Below are 19866 nucleotides of genomic sequence, written 5' to 3'. Positions count from 1 at the left end.
GGGGGGCTGGACGGAAACAACTAACAATTTGCCACACGAATGAGGCCACGCTATGCACAACGAGCCCCAGACTAGCTGTCTCTCGTGCCTTCATTCAACACCAGCAGCTCAACATCAGCCAGGAATAGGAGAGATCAGCTGCTCCTGGACAACAGAATGACACGAAAAACAGAGGGCGTGCCTGGATTTTTAATCCCTAGGTGGCGTAGCAGGCAAAACTGGGTATTAGCAAAATGTGGCTCAGACAGTAAAGCGTCTGCTAGCAATGCGGGAGACCCGGGTTCGATCCCTGGGTCGGGAAGATCCCTGGAGAAGGAAATGGCAACCCACTCCATAAAATATCCTTGCCTGGAGAATCCCATGAACGGAGGAGCCTGGTAGGCTACAGTCCACGGGGTTGCAAAGAGTCGGACATGACTGAGCGACTTCACTTTCACTTTACTTTTTCCTCCTCTACTTAGAAATGAAACAATCTTTTCCCTGTTGAAATACTCCAGAAGGACCATTATGATAGAATCTGTCACCTGTCACTTAAATGGAAATGAGTAGTATCTATGCTACAGGACCAGTAGTAGTCACAGCAAAGCCGAACGGGTGCCCCATTTGGTCTAAGGCGAAAAAGATACTGCTTCATTCGCACGCTCTCATCCCCCAATCCTGCCCCAGGGTGTCAGAATTACTCAGAGAGAAAATCAAGCCAAGATATCTGTTCCAGTCCTCAACTAGCCCAGTGATCCCCGGAGTCAGCCTTGGAACATAGCGGCAGTTCAAACCAGGTGGGTCCCTTTAGCCTGGATGGAAACCAGCCGGGCAAGGATTTTGCTTCTAGCTGAAATGAAGTCTGCCAGGTTATTTTGGTCTTTGGAATGGAGTAGTCGGCACAAAGGAATAAGCAATAAAACCAAGGACTATCACATTTCACCCCAAGAAGCAGTTCCTGAGGGCAGAGATGGGTCTCCCCATGGTGTCCAGCTCACTCTGACTGGTGAGAGGAGGAGAGGGGAGGGTTCAACTGTAAAGCGGCCAAGCCAGCAGGGAACAAAGTTCAAAATCTAATGAGCTAAAAAAAAAAAAAACCCAAAAAACCAAATGAGCTGCTCAGCCTCTTCCAGGTTTCACCTCCCCTTCCCATCCCCCATCGCTTCTGGTACCCAAGGCATCACTGGTCAGGGGTACAGGACTGGATTTGATGCACTTCCAAAGCCAGGACTCTATCCATGCACCAATGCTTTTAAAGGGAGACTGAGAAGGGCCTCATTTCCACCTGCTGCCAAGCCCTCCCTACACCCCTGTTCCTGAATCTTTCCTCTGCATCCCATCCCATCCCACTGTCCCCTTCTCAGATCTGCTTCTGTGCTGTCCCTTCCCAGGCTCCCCTCCTAACCCTCCCCTGTGCTCATCTCTTCACTGTTCCATCTCCTCCAGCCCCTTCACTCCAGCAACAGAACCAGCTGGCCTCTCTCCAGAGCCCCCAGAGAGCGCTTGCCAAGTTGGGCATCCATCAGACTTTCACCCTCTGCCAGGAGTCTTCCAGTCCCTCCCCCAGTGGCCCAGATCCCCACCCACCCAGCCTTGTTTCATTGCTTGCTTGGTGAGTCTGTCTCATAACCATACCCCACATCCTTTCCATTTCCTCAAATTTCTACCTTTGACCCCCCCAACACACACACACAAACACACTCACACACACATTCTTCTTCTACCCTAATTAAGCCACCTAGAAAGTAGTTGGCTGCTTCTCAACTTTTTGCTCCTACATCCATTTTCTCTTTCTGGGCCAAGTGTGGGCCACTGGGAATGTCCTCTTACATCTCAGTCTTCTGCTCTCAGCCGCCTTAAGGAGACTTACTTTCCATCACTCCACAGATCTCCTACTTGCCCCTCACCCCATCTTCATGTCCTCATTCTCTCTCCCTCCCCACCCCCCACCACTGCCTCTGGCTCTCATTTACCTCCTTCACTTGACCTTAATGCTGTGTCCCGCTATGGCTTCAACTTTTCTGCCAAGAAAATTTCTTGAGCATCCACTGTGTATAGAAGGAGACGCTAAATCCTTCCACTAATTAGCTCAGAAACGTTGCTCAGTTCTTTTTATCTCAACAAACAATTATGGCACAATGGTGTCGGGTACTGTCCGAGGGACATGCATGACATCATTTTGCCCTCAAGGAAACACACCATCTGTTTGATGAGAAAGACTACCAAAAAAATCACAATATGTTTTGATAAGCACTAATGCTAAGGACATGGACAAAATGCTAAAGAACAATACTTAAGCACTTTTTAAAAATACTGTGATTTTTGCCATTTTACATTTCAGGCTGTGATTCCCAGTTTTGCTTTTTATTCAGCACTATCTTCATTCTGTCTCACAATAGACACCCTTGCCTACAGATTAAATAGCAATAGTCAAGCTACAGCTCTTTGTTGATCTGGATGACTTCCTCCAAGAAAATCTCCCTGACTACTGTGATCCACAGCAAAAATACTCACATACCATCCCTTGAAACTCTTATATGTTTTTAACTACTTACTAATATCTAGTTTGCCCAGCTAGATTCCAAATAAATCCACTGACCCTGTGTTTAATTTCATCCTATCCTTCACAAGGCTGAGCTGCTATTACTCAGTCCCTAGCCACTAAATGAATGAAAATATTATACTCTACAAACATACTAGTTTAAACCTCAGCTTAAAGGCAAAATTTCTGAGTCACTCATAATGGAGTAAATCAATCATGAATAGAGTCTATAGATTGTAGTACTGCATCCATGTGGATTCCTTGATTATGATCATTGTACTGCAGTTAATTGAAGAATCTGGGTGAAGAGTATGTGGAAAATCTTTGTATAATTTGTGCAAGTTTTTAAGTATGAAAACTATTTCAAAACTTTAAAAAAAATTTAAGTCAGTTATTGGCGAAGGGCCAGTGTTAAAACACTTTGAAAACCTAATTGCAAATGCTTTTTAGCCAATAATTTCATTCTGACAAGGATCTTCTGTCATTCTCAGCTGTTTTATAAATCAATCAAGTTGAACGATTTTCCCTATATGGTTTTTCCTATTTTGAGTAAATGGTCAGAAATCACTTTTATTAAGCACAACAGAATCGTATAATTCAGTGTTTCAGTGTTAGAAGTACTTGGGTATGTGACCAAAACAGAGTCTGAGGTCTTCACTCCCTGCCACCTCACCCCTCCACCTATTCCACTCCAGTGTCACCACCAGCAATCACACTGACCATCAGTCAACCTCAGTTCTTTGGGGAAGTTCATGAAAACTTAGACACTGCCACCTCTCAACAGGATTCTAAGGGGATAATAGGCTGGGATTTAGGAGTTCAGTTTGGGTTGGGTTGGGTTGATTTGGTTTGGTTTTTACAGCATCAGATGCCTCCTTTCAATCCAGTGAGGTCTTGAGTGAAAGACCTTAAAGCCCTTGACTGATCCTACTCAAGAGAGACCCAGACACCACCTACTGACCCTGGAACTTCAGACCAGTCATTTAACCTGATCAAACCTTAGTTTCCTCATCAGCAAAATGGGTATAAAGAAAATCTATTTTATCTCACGGGGTTGTCTGAAGAATCATGGTTAGGTAATGTTGATTATGTATTGTGATAGGGTAAGGAATGTCCAGGCCTTCCATGGTGGCTCAGATGGTAAAGAATCTGTCCGCAACGTGGGAGACTTGGATTCGATCCCTGGGTTTTGAAGATCCCCTGGAGAAGGGAATGGCTACCCACTCCAGTATTTCTGCCTGGAGAATACTCCAGTATTCATTCCTGGTGAATTCCATGGACAGAGGAGCCTGGCAGGCTACAGTCCATGGGACTGCAAAGAGTCAGACATGACTGAACAAGTAACACACACAAGGAATGTCCATATTCTAGGGATAGAGAAACCATGGCAGAGATTCATGGAAACAAACTCACAAAGGGATTAAGTTCAGACTTTTCTACTCTAGGCTTCTACTCAAAAAATGTCTCACTCAGAAAATACATGGCACAAGTAACTTCACTTCCAGAAGAGTCAACAAAATCCCCCATAGAAAAATTCCTAACACACGAGTCTGCTCAAACTTTAAGTACAAGTTCAAGATGATATTCATCAGACATAACAGGAGGCATATTGGGATAATATTAATTAATTTTATTCCACCATGAAGTGAGAACCTCCAAACAGCCTTTAGTTCTCTCCCTGAGTAATAATCTTGTGTTCCCTCAAGTGCTATATAAAGGCAATACCAGGCTGCAGCCCATTAGGTGCAAAGAGAGATGCAAGGTAAGCAGGAAGACTTAAAGGGATACTACTGATGTGAACATCATGTTTTTATTAAGTCTTTCTCTCTAAAATACCAGTAGCAAATCGCATTAGTGACTTTAAAGTACCTTTAAAAAAATTAAATGCAAATTTCTCACTCCCAGTGTTAATAGTGATTAGAGGGTCTGCTCTCTACATAGTCTCAGTAACAGATGTAAAGGATTAGACTGTCCTAGGTAGGAAAAAACAACAGGTAGACAACAACGATAATCACCTTTACAGAAAGAGTTCCCCCCAGGGGTTTTGTATGTTGCAACAAATTTAGAAGGTTCTACTATCTTTGATTCTCCTATCTTTGGGCTAGGATTCAGAAAATTAGGTGACATTTCTGAAGGATTTGTGGTGACGCTTTACTGAGCTGAGGACAGAGAAAACTAATCAGACCATTTTCATCCTATTGATTCTAATTTATTTTGTACTAATATTTGAGTATCGATACTTAACAAAAGCAACAACAAAACAATAGATATGCTGACTACTCACACAACTCTTGCAGTTTCTGAGGTTGCAAGAAAGTAGATCTTTGTCCCTAATAGGCATCAGGAGGGAATGTCTAGAAATGGTAGTTTAGAAGATGAGCTCTCTATAAAGCTGTGCACAGAATTTTAATTGGAATTATCTTTGGGGGATCTAACTGCTTACTCTTCAGTTTTGAAATTCCTTTTAATAAGACTGATTACCTTTTAAAGTTCTCAGGTGGACCTGAGAAAAAGGAAGAGAGATATATCTATATATACTTATAGTCCATATATGGCACATGCAAGGAGCAATGCAGAGTAGTATTAAAAGTAAATAGTATAAGTGCTGGAGTCAGGTTGCCAAGGATCAAAATCTGGCTCCTTATTAGCTCTAGGACTTCAAGTACCTTCCTTAATTACTACCGTTCAGTTTCCTCATCTGTAAACTGTGGGTAATACAAGCACCTACCTTACAGGTAGTCAAGAGGATTAAATGAACAGTTCCAGGGAAAACAGAACAAGGCCTGGCATATAAATGGTTTGCCATTGCTATATAAAGAAAGGAGAATAAACTATAACATCGACCATCAAGGCACTTGGAAAGCCAGGACAGCCAGCTTCCTCCTCCTAAGCTCCCTTTTAGAGTTTTCTTCGTTCCCCTTAAGACATCTGCCTCCCAGCAATGTCCATTTCCTTCTCTCGAATGTAACTCAGTCTCTCTGGGTTGATCTTTCCCAGTGAAAAGTGAAGAACTTGAACCTGATCATCTTCAAAGTCCCTTCCAGTTCTTTTCCTGTTTGTTTGGTTTTTTTTAAATATTGTAAATTCTGATACTATAAGCAAGATAAGGTACTCAAGTAATGCTAAGAGGCATGATTACATTCACCTTTGCTACACCAACTAAGAAAGATGAGAACATCTACCACCCTAAACAAGAGACACTGAAGATCAAGTTATGCCAGTAAAACTAAAATAGGTGAGCAATAGCCATCCTCAGATAAATCTTTGCATGGGAGTTTGTTTAGACAGTTCATTCGTGGCTCCCCTTCAGAACCCCAAGCTAGACTCTGAAATTAGATGAACTTTCATAATTTGCTTTGATTATATGCATTTTTTTTTTATTTCAAGTTCAAAGTCAAGCTGTCACTGAGAATTTCAGGACTACAAGCAACTACAAGATTTCAAATGACCATATAGATTGGTTGGATACATTTTTATTAGTGTAGAAGCTTCCATTTTACCAGTGGGAGCAAGTTGTAAGTCTATGAATCCAATGCCCAAGTCAAAGTAACAGAACAGATGAAGTAAAGGGGTAAAGAATGACAGCAAGAGCAGGTTGCAAGCCCCTCAGCAGAAATCAACGGTAACCAGCTACATTGGCTTTTTCCCATGTGAGCATACAGGAATATTACAACGTTGGAGGTTTATGCCATATTTTCTAAGAACAGGGCCACATACAGATCAGGCAGACCATCTCCCAAGTGGGTGAGGTAGTTACCCTCATTCTCTCACAACTGAGCACAAATGCCCAGGAAAGCACTTACATATTTAAAGCAGGAGAAAAGTGGAAGCCCTTTCTGTCTCAGGCTACCAGAAAGGGAAGCATAAAGAGTCCATTTGTGGGTTTCTTTGCTTGGTCCTTGCTTCTGTTGGGTTGGTATATTAGTTTAATGAGAGGTCTAATTCATGAGGCTCTGCAAAGGCTGGATTGTCAAAGCAGATCCTTCCAGACACTTACAGCCTATTGCCTGGGTGGCCTCTTAGGTCTCCCAACCCAAGCCAAGGGGCAGTGCCTACGTCTCTGCACCTACACTTTCATGAAGGCCGGAGACCCTGACCACGCTTAGGGGGGAATTCAGAATCTTCACATCAACTGGGTTAAATGTTGTACCTAATCAGAGATCTTCTTTTAATTGGCACCTAGAGCAAAGAATTCCACCCTAGACATGCAGTCCCCTCACTCCTACCCCAGGACAACAGCCAACTCCAACCTCAGTTCCCTGGGTTCTGCTTCCAGGTGTAGCCAAAGGAGGCAGTTAGCTAAGCACTCCCCCAGCCATTTCTCTTGCAGTTGAAACCCCCCATTCTCCACATGGAGCCCCCTAGGGTCCAAACAAGACTCATATCCCACACCTGGGCCCGGGCCCACATAAGTATGCATGCACACACAGACAGTAGATGGCTGGGTATAAAGATGCTCCAGGGGCCACTCCCACATGAGTAAGGGGGTCCAAACCCAGAAAAACAAAAGACAAGTTAGAAGAGGGGAAAGGAAAAAAAGAAAGAAGGAAAAAACACAAAACAAAACAACTAGGATGGTATTCCCTCATTATAAGACAAGTCAGCCAGGACATACCTTTGGACAAGGACCGCACAGCCGTTATCCTTGGGACTGGCAACGAGGTGGATGGTCTTCATCACCCCAGGGGCCTTGAGCAAGTGTTGCTTTGGTTTATTTCAGGAGGTGCTATTGGAAACATAAAACAAAGTGCCTGGAGGGCACTATAAAAAACAGAAGAAATATGGGAGACTCGATCATCCAATGGGTATTTATATGTTTTTAGACAGGGGCGAGGGGAGAGGGAACTCTACGGTGAGGTAACGTTCTTTCTTCCATGAGCACAGCCTCAGGTGGTTTTGTCACTGCTGAGTCCATGACTTTCTGCTCAGAGTCCATTCCTGAGTTTGGGAATCGCTCTTTGCCAGGAGGAAGGCGAGGAAAAAACCAGCAACAACAAAACAGCAGCTCTGCTGACGGAGGAAGAGGATCCCGCAGGCACCGCTGGTTGAGGCCCAGGCACTGGACGGAGGCCACATATGGGCGGCCCGGCTTCCCGGGAGCTGCTGACACGTTCTTGCAAGCAGGGAGGAAGATGGGAAGGTCGAGGAGGAGAAGTAGGGAGGGGTCTGCTGTGGGGAGCCGCCGACTCCATGGGGTACAGACGGCGCCACCCTCTCCGACCGAGGACCTCCTCCTGATGAGGTCGCCTTGGATCAATCCTCCCCCACAGAGGCTTTCTTCTACATGGAATATTACTTTCATTTATTTGATTTCCCTTCTCTCTCCCTCTCTGTCTCAAAAAAAGGAGGTCTACTAATATTAGCTAGAATATATAAATAATCATTTTTTTTAACATTATTGGTTCTTTGTTTCCAAACCCAATGTTCCTCCTCTCTTCATTTTGCCAATAAATAGGGAAACTGAGGAAATCAACTCTGCTCATGTCAAAAAGATTCTCCCTCCCCCCCAAAAAAAGAGCTAATCCACCTAACTTCCCATATCTATGGAAAATAAATAGTACATCACAATGCCATCTCTCTGAAGGACTGTTAATTCTGCTCTTTGTTCTGCTTCCTTTCAGTAGTTTGTGCTTCTGCTGTGCGTACCCTAAACAGAGGGAAAGGAGGGGAGGAACGTGTGGAAGGTGAAAGGAATAAGCCAGGATGAAGGGAAAACCTAAACTGTCTTTCACTTAAAAAAAAAATACATCAGAACCAGAACAATGACCAAAGTCACAGGGTGATGGCTAATTGCCCAGAGAGTCTGTCCCGTGCGTTTAGCAACTGCCCTTTTTATCAGCTGTGGGCGAACCCCGGCCACTGCGACGTCCTCGGCAGGAGCGAGGCTCTTCCAAATCGTCCTCGTCAAAGCCGTGGAAAGTTGAGGTGTCACTTTCTGACGTGGAACCGAATAAGTCCTCCGTGGTGCGTGCTGCGGCCGCTGCCTCCTTCTCCTTCCTGCCTTCTCCTCCCAAATGAGCTGACATGTATGATGAATATATCAGCACATGGGTTAAGCAACAGACAGCATTATTAATATTCTTATTACATTATTACAGTGTTATTCTTAATAGCAAGACCATACATCATTCCACACCAAAGGGATTAACTGGGAGCGTCACCTGGTGACAGGGGTTTGGGGTAAGAGGACAAAGCCAACATCTCCAAGGAAAAGGGTTCTCCCCTCCCCAGAAAGGCATCGTCTCTACTACAATATATTTGTCCGCAGCTCTGACAGCGCCAGATTCAACCACGATCTTTTTCTTTCTTCTCTTCGGAAGGCACACATTCACATGCACGCTCACTCCACCCGCCCCAGACAATGAGTTTTCTTGGTGGTTTTTAAGCCTGGTTGGTATTTCTTTGGTGTTTTCAGCTGGCGGTTCTTTGCACAATGTTTGTCCTTCATTTTGACAGTCAGCTTTACAAAGGTATTACTGTCAGATAACCCGGTCAAGGTGGTTAAGCCTCCATCCGTTTTATTTTTATTTTTACCCGTTTCTAATCCCATTCTTCCCAAGCCCTTTCAATTCTGCCCTTACAACATGTAGTTCATTTGCACTGAAAGCAAAAAGAAGTTGGAAAGTCTGATAAGTGGTAGGTATTCAAAGAGCCTCTTGCTTTGTTTACCCCTGGAGGACATGTCTGTGTGCTGCACCCACACACATGCACACTCACAATCACGCATGTGTGCACACAGGCATGCAGGCACGTGAACGCACGCTCCAGGTCTTAAACACGCCCAGGTCTAAGTTACTCCACAAAGTCTGGGGTTGTTCAGTCTAACTCAGAGCACTCAGAAAGTGGGAACTAGGGGTGGCAAAGCTGAATAAAAGACAGTATCCTGAAATCTATAAAACTTGGGTACAAACTCTTTCACGTTCTAAATGGGCCCCAGGACTGCCCCCTATTGAGGTCACAAGGCTCCACTTACAGTGTCAGTTTCAGGAATCTCATTTTTTCTCCCAGGAGAAGTAGGTAGTGGAGTAGATGGGAAGGAAAAGACAGCTTTCCCAAGCTCCACACTCTTCCTTGGAAGGACTCCAGGGAGGCCCTAGAGAAGTATTCACCCACCTGCCTTCACAAAGCATATCCCATGGGCTAATGCCACCTGTTTATTCCCCAGGTGTCAACTATTTCAGGAACATCAGAGTCAGACCTAGACTAAATTACCCACCAAAACTAATCCTTGGCGAATGCAATGAGAACACCTAGGCTGGTATAAAACGGCCCCCTGGGTGACATAGAAGACAGATCCTGGGAAGAATAAGCGAGTTAAGGCTGTGGGAGAGAGAGGCTTTGGACAGGAAAAACCAGCTCCCCACTTCTGGTCCCCCTCGGATCACATTCAAGTACCCCATCTTTTGTAGGAAAGGAAGAGGGGACATCTCAGCAGTTTTCACTGAGAATTCTGAAGCTGCCCTCTGTAACACATCTTCAACCCACAGCAGTCCATACAATTCTGACTAGAATATCTTGCCACCAAGTAACTCTGCTTCTGGTGGTAGAGATTTTGCCTGATGGCTTTCTCTTTAAAAATGCTGAACTGAATTTCATTTGCTTCGTTTTCTTTCTGAGTTTGCTTCGTTTTCGAGTGTCTAAATCCCAGAGTCCACTATCACATGGGCCCCCTCGTCTAAGCTGGCACCAGTAGAATAAAAAGTTCAACATTAGGTATCACATTTGGCAAGTAAAGGAACTGACAGAATTGCACAGATGGGCCACCCTGTCAGGGTCCTTAAGCATTAAATGTGGGGGGTTGTGTGCAGTAGAAACCACAATGCTTTTCTAGTTATTGATTTGCCGTCTTAAACCTTAAACAATCCAAAACCAAATATTAAAGGACTAAAAGCTACAGTCTGTGGACAGAGCCAGGGAAGAATTGAGCTGCTATAGTAAAGCCAGGTGTGGTCATCCCAGGCCCTTTCTCAGGACTAGGAATTGAACAGATGCTGTGTAGAAAGGTGGGAAGGAGCCATGACTCCCAGCTGCTGGAACCAACCATCCAGCAGAACTGAATTTCACCTACTAGTCAGCAGATGATGAGACTAAAGATGAGTCTGAAGCTTTCCTCCCTGCCTTGCACTTGAGCCTCATTACAACACAAAACAATATGAAAAGCCAACCATGATCCAACATGAAACGCAAAACAAAAGCCTGAAGACTGAACTCATTTTAAGGACGAAAGAACAAAACCAGGTTTAGTCTTTGAATAGATTAAAGATGAAAATTCAAAACATCCCAAGCCTACTCCAGAAGAGTCCTAAGAACACCTGCCCCTTTGCCTCCTTGATCTTCCAGGCTGTCTTTGGTTTTCCACATGAGAAAATGGGATGAGTGGCCAATGGAGGTGGTATTTATGCTGCTACCCAGAAGCCTAGGGGTCTCTGACTCCCCCACAACTCTAGGTGTGGCAGCTCTCTCAACATTCATGTCTCCACATTCTTCCGGTTTGCCCCGGGCACTTCCACAGAACAAACACGTCTTTTTGTGACGTGCACATCACCCGATACAAGGAAGCACACTGCCTCTGTCTCCGGCTGTTTCCACACTGTCTCACCGTCGTCCATAACAACACACACCAAGAAATATCCACCTCATGGAAAGGCCGGACAGACACAAGCCCACACCTTCTTCTTTCCCTTTTCCCTGGATCCCAGAGCATAGATTTTAGTTCTTAAGACTCAAGAAGGAAAAAAAAATCCCCCTTGCACTCGAAAAATCACCACCATCACTTCTGGACCCACCCTTCAGTCCCTGTCCCCGACAAGATGGCAGAGGAATGAGAGTGGAAGAGGTCCTGGTCTACGGGCACACGATGAGAGAAGGGGCCACACTCACCAGAGCGTCCACAGTCTGCACAGGATACCAGCTCCTCCGGCCTCCCACTCTTCTTGTTCATATTGGAGCCCCCCAAGCAGAAGTCACAGTAGTTATTGGGAATGACTGTCCCATCCGGTCCTTTCTGGGCTGTGGAAACATTTTTTAAAAAACCCAGTGTTAGACTAAAGTGAGTCTCCACTGGCCCCTCTTCTCCTGCTGGTGTGGCTGAATCTGCTCCAGAAAGAATATGAGGTTTAGAATCTGAGGTTTGGTTACAACCAGGCTGTTTTCTTAGGCCAAGTTTTATGATTCTCCTCAGTTCAATGGTACTAATGTCTTGAAAGCCATTCAGAGCCAAGTTTGATTTTTGCAATATTTGTTAGTTCTGTGTTGGTAGAGAAATAACCCTGCTCCTCTGATTGCATCCCTGGATCACTGAAGCATCCAGAGAGCCTACGAGTCAAGTGAACTTCTCTCATCCCTGAACAACTGGCCCTCAGGGTCCAAACATCAGATGACAACCATCAGTGGTGCTGTGACTACAGGGAAAGAGAAAGACCACTACCTGGGCCTTGCCCTACCTAGGGAAAGAGGCTCCTGTTTAGGAAATAGTCCTTCTGTCTCTGAAAAGGAAAACAAAGAAGCAAGGATGAGGGAATCATTCCAGGAAGGACCCTGAAGATGCTCTTGGGGACTCTGATACACATGTTGGCGGGTAATAGGTGTCCACTCTTGTTCAGCCTATCCATCTCCCTAAAGTCCAGACTCATTGGTTATGGAAAGCACACAGGACTAGTTAATCAGCAGATCCCTAGAATCAGAACTGGACACTTAGCTCAGTCTCATACTGGACATCAACCCTGAATAGTCATTGGAAGGACTGTTGCTGAAGCTGAAGCTCCAATACTTTGGCCACCTGATGCAAAGACTCAGCACAGTGGAAAAGACTCTGATGGTGGGAAAGACCAAAGGCAAAAAGAGGGCAGCAGAGGATGAGATGGTTGGACAGTGTCACCAACTCAATGGACATGAACTGGAGCAAACTCTGGGAGATAGTGGAGGACAGGGAAACCTGGTGTGCTGCAAATCCACAGAGTTGCTAAGAGTCAGACATGACTTAGCAACTGAACAACAGCACACCAGATATGGAGTGAATGGTGAGTTAATGAGCATATCTTGAGGCTTAAGATTTTCACAAGGCACCCTTGCCGAAAGGCCTTACACAAAAGCAAAGGAATATCCTGGGACATGATTTTTCAAAACAAAGCTTGTGAAAACAGCACATGTCCTCGAGCACTGAAATCTCAGTTTCTAAGGGCTGGTTTAAAAGCTTTGGACAGGTTCTTTGTATGAGGAGAAATGTTTTCATTTTCCTTGTTTTTCGATCCCTATTGTGGACACTTCTTTGTCATATTAACACTCTCTGTCTGTGACAAAGAAGAAAAGTCTCTCTGTTTATGGGATCAGCCTAAACCACAAGGGTACCTTCCTCCTCCCCAATTCCAACGTCTGCCACTATCTTTCATTATTCACTGGCTAACATTAATCAGGGTCCCGTAGGGTACAAATCTGTAAAAGGAAGCAGATATGTGAGCAGAAATACCATCCAGACAGTAAGTGATAAACGGATTCACCCTCTTTAATATGATTCCCCCTGGCCTCTGCTTCCTCCATGCCTCTTCTTTGCCTCCAGGAATAGAAAAACTTACCTGGGGAAGGCGGAAGACAAAAGCTCACAGAATTACATTATAGAGGGTTAATCCATTTATCAGTTGCTATTTGGATTGTTCAATCAGTTTCTAAGTCATTGATTTTCATCTTCAGGGAGGCAGACAATTCTCTGCAAGAAAAGTGGGGGCTGACTGGGTAAACAGAGAAGGGGGCCACACCCTGTAGCCTCTGGGAATGTGAGTTTTTCTTCATCAGTCACTGCATCTCAAAGACAGATGTGCATCATACAGAATGGTTTTGCAAATAATCTCCAAAAAGCAGGATGTCCGCAAAAAGTTTACTCTGCCTGTAAAATTCATTGCCCAAATCCAGAAGGAAGTCCCTTTCTTCTTCTTTTTCACTCAATGGCCATCTTAACCATTTTTAGAACTCTCTCAAGGAAATCCAAGTATGTTTATGAAACAAACAAACTCGGGGTTTCTTCATTAAGCAACTATCATGGAAATCAGTCAAAAGATGAACAGAAAGAAGTGGGTAATTTCAAATGGAGGTGTTGAGTGTCAACCAAAGCTAAGTTTCATGACTGGTATGAACTAGATATAAAATGTGGAAATGCCAATCACAACTTAGGTAGCTTCCTGAATGGCGAGAGATCAAAGAACTCCATGTACATCTTCACACCGAACCTCTCAGGAGGCCCAGTCTCATCACCCTTTTCTTTCCTGCTCTCTTAGGGACTCCTTTTTATGTCAGACTTCTCCCGTTTCACAAAATCTGTAAGCAACCAAAGGATCTAGTTTTTCTCCAACATACCGTATCCCTTGTGATTTATCAAAATGAAGACATAGCATATAGAGTATAAGAATGCCCAGAAAGGGACTTCCCTGGTCGTCCAGTGATAAAGAATCTGCCTTCCGATGCAGCAGGTGTGGGTTCAGTCCCTGGTTGGGAAGCTAAGATCCCACATGCCACGGGGCAACTAAGCCCACACACCTCAACTAGACAGCCTGTGTACCACCAACTACAGAGCCCACGTGCTCCAGAGCCCACGAACCACAATTAGAGAGAAGCCTCTGAGCACAACAACTAAGACCCTATGCAGCAAAAAACAAAAAAGAAAGCCCAGATAATTCTTTACAGTTTTTACCACCAACAGACCATTGGTAGAACACCGTATTAAACTAGGGACTTGAACCTGGCAAGAAATAAAAAATTCAGAAACAGTCTAGTATAGCATAGCAGACAGTGGTGGAGAAATCAAACCTACAGGGAAAGACCAAAGAGGAGAATTGAATTCATATGATGAAGCAAAGCTTCCGAGGAAACTGAACCAGAGCAGGGTCTCCACGTATATTTGTGGACTGAGCGACCTCCCTTTCACTTTTCACTTTCATGCATTGGAGAAGGAAATGGTAACCCACTCCAGTGTTCTTGCCTGGAGAATCCCAGGGACGGGGGAGCCTGGTGGGCTTCCGTCTATGGGGTCGCACAGAGTCGGACACGACTGAAGCGACTTAGCAGCAGCAGCAGCATACCAGAGAAGGCAATGGCACCCCACTCCAGTACTCTTGCCTGGAAAATCCCATGGATGGAGGAGCCTGGTAGGCTGCAGTCCATGGGGTCGCTAGGAGTCAGACATGACTGATCGACTTCACTTTCCCTTTTCACTTTCATGCATTGGAGAAGACTATGGCACCCCACTCCAGTGTTCTTGCCTGGAGAATCCCAGGGATGGCCTGGTGGGCTGCTGTCTCTGGGGTCGCACAGAGTGGGACACGACTGAAGCAACTTAGCAGCAGCAGCAGCATACAAATTCCCAGCCAAAGGGATGAATAAGGTGATAAACTTCTAACTGCAGGCCCTGGTGTGTACAGCTGTGACAGGCCAGGTGGGTGGGTACAGTTTTATCCCAGTGAGGGCCCAGTATAGAAAGTGATAGTCAGCAGTTAGACTTCATTTTCCAGTGAAATCCTTTCTACTTCAATTCCTACTCCCCTCTCATGACAGTGAGCTCAAGCTTCCATCCATCTTGGTAAAATGGCATGGGATGGACTAGCCAACAGCTTTCTCATCTGGTTCTCTTCTTACTCTTTGGGGGTCTTTAGGATTAGTTTTACAATGAGGGTTCTCCCATGGAGCACTCCCAATTCTCTGGCCAGAAATGACCAATCAGGCCTTGGGGAGAGCATGCTGTTGAAGTCACTTCTAGGACCTTCCCCCCGTCTATACATGTGTACACTTGCCTCATCCCCCCATAGTCAATGATTTACTCCTTCCAATAGGGGAGTATACACATCCAACTCATTGTTAGAAAACCAACATGTCCTGCACACAGGAAATGGCTAACAATGATGTGTGAGATGAACAGCTTAGGAAAGGATAGCAGAGAGGTAGGTAAGCAACCCAGGGATGCCTCAGGAGCCCCTCCTAGGGGGACAGAGGCAGAGTTACCAGTCACTCTGAATAGCCCTCTCTGCCTAGGTTATTTCCCTAATCCCCAGAGAGAAGAGCTGGTCGTGTCCAAATGGATTGATCGGTCATCTGGTCTGGGTCATGTCTAGCTAGCTCCCAGAGTACACAAGAGTGGGTAGCCAAGGGCCCTGGGTTGCTGGAAGAGTAACACTAGACTATACCCCCTATTACGGAGAAGGCAATGGCACCCCACTCCAGTACTCTTGCCTGGAAAATCCCATGGACAGAGGAGCCTGGTGGGCTGCAGTCCATGGGGTCGCTAAGAGTGGAACACGACTGAGCGACTTCACTTTTACTTTTCACTTTCATGCACTGGAGAAGGAAATGGCAATCCACTCCAGTGTTCTTGCCTGGAGAATCCCAGGGACGGGGGAGCCTGGTGGGCTGCCGTCTATGGGGTCACACAGAATTGGACACGACTGAAGCGACCTGGCAGCAGCAGCAGTGTACCCCTATTACAGTAGGTACAATGTTGTCCTATACACAGACACACAAGGGAAGTAAAGACCAGGATTGTCTCATGACAAAGGAACAACAGATTGTGCCTACCCACTTAGCCCCTATTCAACCACTTTTTGAGAAGATAAAGAAGCAGACATATATGACAACTACAAGATGGTAACATGTCTTACCCTGATGCTTTTCATATACTATTTCATTGATTCTCACAACATTTTTGTGAAGTAGGGAGCATCTGACAGATGAGGTAACTGAAGCCCAAAGAGATGAAGGGGCTGGCTTCAGGGCCTAGTTAAGATGTGGAAGAAGCGGGATTCACCCCCTGGGTTGTCAGTATTCCCAGAGACTCTGTCTCTAATCACACTTCTCTGCCTCCAGGAAGTCCAGAGCCAATTCTGCATATAAAATATTTCATAAATCTCTTTAAAGTCAATGTGATTCACCCATTACTTTACTTGGGAAGCCCAAAGCAATAAAAAGTATTGAGATTGGCCTGATAAAAGCGGAAATTCCCTTTGAACTTACATTTAATGTCTCTACCACAGTAATCCATCCTGGTGGCCCTGTTTATTGTCATAGACTCCATGAAAACACTTCTCCAGAGGATTCCAGAGGCTCATGAAGGAATTTTTTAAAGTAAAGCTCACACCATGGCTTTATTGGCCTTTGGCCTGACCCATCCGTGAGCAATTTCCTGGCACCATCTATGAGGTCATTATAAAAAGGATTTTACTATAAATAGGAAGCTTGCCCAGACCTTGCCAGTAGTATTTAAATAGACATTCCGCTTCTGCTTATGGGAAATTGAGTCCCGCTTCATAGAACAGGATGACGGGGAGGCCTATGACCCGAGTGGCATGTCGATGGCAGCGTCTGCAATGATGGATTTGGTTTTCTGTTGATTAATGTTCATGGGCTGAGATCATATAAGTGAGACAAAGAAGCTGCTGAGAAAATAAAGTGAGCTTTGAGAGAGCTTCCTTCATGGCTCAGATGGTAAAGAACCCACCTGCAATGTAGGAGACCCAGGTTCGATCCCTGGGTTGGGAAGATCCCCTAGAGGAGGGCATGGCTACCCACTCCAGTATGCTTGCCTGTAGCATTCCATAGACAGAGGAACCTGGTGGGCTACAGTCCATGGGGTTGCAAAAAGTCAGACATGACAGCGACTAACACTTTCTAACACTTTGAGAGTTCAGGGGTTCACCTAGCGGGTGAGGGGGGGTAACTTTAAAAAGTTCAAAGGAAAAAAAAATGGAAATCAGGAACAAAGTTCATGAAAAAATGCCAAACAATAATAATAACAAAAGGTGGGAGGGAGTATTCAGATAAATCAAGAGAAAGGAAAAGCCACGTCCCAAACAATCCCACCAGCACCCTGGGGAAAGGGTGAGCCAGCCTTCAGGAAAGGTGTCAGAGCACAGGAGCACATCACAGGACTTCTGACTTCAGCCAGGACACGTGGCAAGCGCAAGCAAGGCCCCGAACCTTCCACCGATCTACTACCAGGACAGGGCTGTCTGGCCCCTCTCTTGGTCTGATTGCTGCAGTGACCCATCTGCCACTCAGGAGAAGAATGCATGGAGACCACAGGCTGGCCACCAGCAACAACCCTTCACCTGCTTCCGCCGAGACCAGAGCCTCCTCCCTAGGGTCCTAGGGAAGGAGGAAGCCAGCTGGAAGTTCAGGCTCCTCCATGGCACATCCACAAAAGCATGACTTCACGTCCCGAGCAGATGCTCCGACCGCCTGCCAGGGTGCACAGCCTCGGGGCCGTGTTCCGTGCCCACCACCCAGCCCCACCCCAGCCCAGGCCCGCAGCTGTCTAGCCAGGGCCGGCTAGCAAGACGGTACAGCTGCTCAAGGAACCCAGGGCGGGCAGGGAGAAGAGCCCTCCAGGAGGCGCTGTGCCTCTCCGCGCCCCGCCCCAACCCCTCCCTCGTTCCCCCACCACCCTCCACGGCTGACAGTTCCCGTCCCTCCACAGGTCTGACATGTTGCCATGGCAACCGGAATCCTGGGCTCCGGCAGCCTCTGGTCTTGCCACCTGTTATTACTTCATCTCTCAAGTGTAAAGCATCCTAGCCTGGTGCCATGTGGCTGCACAGAGCACATCTTCAGAGGATGGAGTTAAAGAGAAGCGAGAGGCAAAGAGGGAGAAGGTGGAAGGCAGCCCCAGACTGGCCACACAGGGCACACCGGACAGGCTGGGCTGGCGGAGGAAGCTGCAGAGACGGGGCGGGAGGTGTCGGGGGGAGCCAACGTGCCTTCTGTTCAGAATCAGCGAGCAGGCCTCAGCTGGAGGCCACCGCCGCCGCCTGCTCCCTTCCACCCAGCCTTTAATGAGGGACCTGGGAAGGGAGGGGGAGGCGGCGGAAGGCTGGGGCTGGGAAGAGATCGGTGCTGGGCCCAAGTGGAGCAGAGCCACGAGAGGGTTAAAGTGATGAGATAAAGACTGTGGGGAAGGCTGGACCAGAGGGCACACAGAGCCTCCAAGCCTGGATAAATGGCCTTAATTCTCATGCTCCTGCTCACCCTACTCCTTACGTGTTTACTCATATAAATTATCCCCAAGGCCTGACACCTTTTTTTCATTGCTTCCCTAGAACTGATGAAAAAATAAATCCCACAGATCCCAGGAATAAAAATGTTGGGATTCCATTCAGGCTGGTTCTTCTTGGCCACCTAATAGCAACTCCGGCCCCACCCCAGGACTCCAGAGGGAAGACAAACGATGCCCTCCTCCATGAATGTGGAAGACGGGGCAGCCGGGGAGCCCAGGGGAAAACAGACACCTGGATCCACTCAGCACGTGATCCACTCATGCGCCATCTTGCCACCTGGCATTGAACACAGTGTGAGTGTGTGACAGGGACTTGGGAGACGTGCTGCTAAGGCAGAATGACTCCAGGCCCCCAGAGGAGTCCTTCTGGAGACGAGAAGGCCGAGGGCTGATTTAATAAGTCTTTGGGGTTATAGATAGGCCTAAGTCGCTGACTCCATATTGTCCAGGACAACGGGAGACAGGAGCTGAAACGGCAGCACGCTGCTGTCAGAAAGCTGGACACGAGCGCGGCTCAACAGGTGAAGGCCTGGGTGGAGGAGCAGGCTTCTCGGGAGAGGCCTCTGCACCTGGGAAGATGTCCCTGGCCCAGGTTTGTTTGCATGTGTGCCCATCTAGAGGCAAGAGAATATACGAGATGTCGTCTTAAGGCCCCCTTCAGGCCTACTATCTGAGGATTATAATAGGGTGAAAGAAGAGACAGAAAAGCGAAGTTTTCCAAACCCCAAGGAACTCAGCCTTTCATCCCTGCTTCATGTTTGTGTACGCGTCTCTCTCCACGTTAGCCGTGAGCTCCCTGAGGGCAGGAGCGGTGTCTTTAATCTCTGAATCCCCAGCACCTGACACAGTGATTGACACAGAGCTGACAATAAATACTTAATGAAAGGATGGGCAGATCTTCACAGAGGCTTTTGGGAGGGGAAGAAAACCAACTGCCGGGAAAAGGGAAGTCAAAGATCAGGAACTCAGGGGATGCAAAGTGTCTCCTGAGCACTGACTGACCGTCCTAAGGCACTTCCAGCATCAGTCCTGGCTGTAACGGGGGAAGTAAAGACTGGGGGTGGGGGCATCAGAGAGAATAAAGCAGTGGTGGAGGAAGTCGACAGGTCTGCACTCCTGCGGGAAGCCTCTCCCTTAGGCATTTCTTGGAAAGCCAAGATGGAAGGAGTTAAGAACTCGCAGCCTCAGTTGGCCCCCAGGGCCCCTTAAACCCCATGTTTGCTGTCTTGCCAGGCGCCCTGAAGTAGCCAGTGAGAATATTAGGCCCTGACTTACTATGTGCTCTGGTGGCTGTAGAATCTTCCTGAAAATGTTAAGT

At 46.5% G+C, this 19866-nt stretch overlaps 1 protein-coding gene and 1 long non-coding RNA gene across 6 annotated transcripts in view; one reads left to right on the top strand and one right to left on the bottom strand.

The window, feature by feature from the left end:
- The window catches only part of LOC105000104, a 7875-nt gene extending 305 nt beyond the window's left edge, over positions 1-7570 (top strand). The window contains exons 2-3 of the long non-coding RNA XR_826696.1: positions 667-776; positions 7487-7570. This is a non-coding gene — a long non-coding RNA (uncharacterized LOC105000104). The remainder of the gene's footprint in view (positions 1-666; positions 777-7486) is intronic.
- Positions 1-19866, bottom strand: part of DPF3 (D4, zinc and double PHD fingers, family 3) — a 295296-nt gene that overhangs the window by 63058 nt on the left and 212372 nt on the right. For 4 of the 5 annotated variants that reach the window (XM_010855808.1, XM_010855812.1, XM_010855811.1 and 1 more), the window contains one exon: positions 11402-11530. In XM_010855808.1, the coding sequence (XP_010854110.1) occupies positions 11402-11530 (129 nt within the window). Of the gene's footprint in view, positions 1-7315; positions 8541-11401; positions 11531-19866 lie in introns of those variants that run through there. The other variant, XM_010855809.1, reaches the window with a different exon arrangement.

The sequence above is a fragment of the Bison bison genome, unplaced genomic scaffold (genome assembly GCF_000754665.1).
Source record: "Bison bison bison isolate TAMUID 2011002044 unplaced genomic scaffold, Bison_UMD1.0 scf7180017864368, whole genome shotgun sequence".
In the NCBI taxonomy this organism is placed as follows: Eukaryota; Metazoa; Chordata; class Mammalia; order Artiodactyla; family Bovidae; genus Bison; species Bison bison.
Note: the sequence above shows the minus strand (reverse complement) of the source record. Positions and strands in the feature narration are given on the sequence as shown.